Source organism: Eimeria mitis, genomic scaffold (genome assembly GCF_000499745.2).
Source record: "Eimeria mitis Houghton genomic scaffold, Emh_scaff1191, whole genome shotgun sequence".
In the NCBI taxonomy this organism is placed as follows: Eukaryota; Apicomplexa; class Conoidasida; order Eucoccidiorida; family Eimeriidae; genus Eimeria; species Eimeria mitis.
This window is the reverse complement of record NW_013568113.1, coordinates 8,568-9,383: the sequence shown is the minus strand read 5'-3', so window position 1 is coordinate 9,383 and position 816 is coordinate 8,568. Positions and strand designations below refer to the sequence as shown.

Genomic DNA, 816 nt, shown 5'->3' with positions numbered 1-816 from the left:
CAGCAGCAGCAGCAGCAGCAGCAGCAGCAGCAGCAGCACTGGCATCAGCGTCAGCAGCAGCAGCAGCCGTGGGCCGATCAGCAGCAGCAGCAACAGCAGCGGCAGCAGCAGCAGCAGCAGCAATGGCCTCAGAGACAGCAGCAGCAACCGCAGCAGTGGGCAGAACAGCAGCAGAAGCAGCAGCCGCAGCAGCAGCAGTGGCCTGAACGGCGACGGCAGCAGCAGCAATGGCCTGAGCCGCAGCAGCAGCAGCAGCAGCAGCAGCAGCAGCAGCGGCGTGAGCAGCAGCAGCAGCAGCAGTGGCCTGAACGGCGACGGCAGCAACAACAGTGGCATCCACAGCAGCAGCAGCAGCAGCCGCCGCAGCAGCAGCAGCCGCAGCAGCAGCAATGGCCTGAGCGGCGACGGCAGCAGCAGCAGCAGCAGCAGCAGCCTCAGCAGCAGCAACCGCAGCAGTGGCCCGCGCTCCTGCAGCAGCAACGACAGCAGCAGCAGCGCCCTGAGCAGCAGCAGCAGCAGCAGCAGCAGCAGCAGCAGCAGTGGGATTCGCGGCGCCGGCAGCAGCAGCAGCTGCCACTGCCGCAGCAGCAGCAGCAGCAGCAGCAGCACTTGGTGCGGCAGTGGCCTGAGCCGGTGCAACAGCAGCAGCTGCAGCAGCAGCATCCGCAGCAACAGCAGCAGCTGCAGCAGCTGCAGCAGCAGCCGCTGCTGCAATGGAATGAGCAGCAGCAGCGGCAACAGCAACGGCGTGCGCCTCAGCAGCAGCAGTGGCAGCAGCAGCAGCAGCAGCAGCAGCAGCAGCAGCAGCAACAGCAA

General features: G+C 66.9%; 1 protein-coding gene across 1 annotated transcript in view; it reads left to right on the top strand.

Annotated features, from left to right (window-relative positions):
- EMH_0031580 (uncharacterized protein) overlaps positions 1-816 on the top strand; it is a gene marked incomplete at both ends in the record, with an annotated part of 3,962 nt that overhangs the window by 1,755 nt on the left and 1,391 nt on the right. The window contains 2 exons of the mRNA XM_013494531.1: positions 3-277; positions 331-816. Coding sequence (XP_013349985.1) covers positions 3-277; positions 331-816 — 761 coding nt within the window. The remainder of the gene's footprint in view (positions 1-2; positions 278-330) is intronic.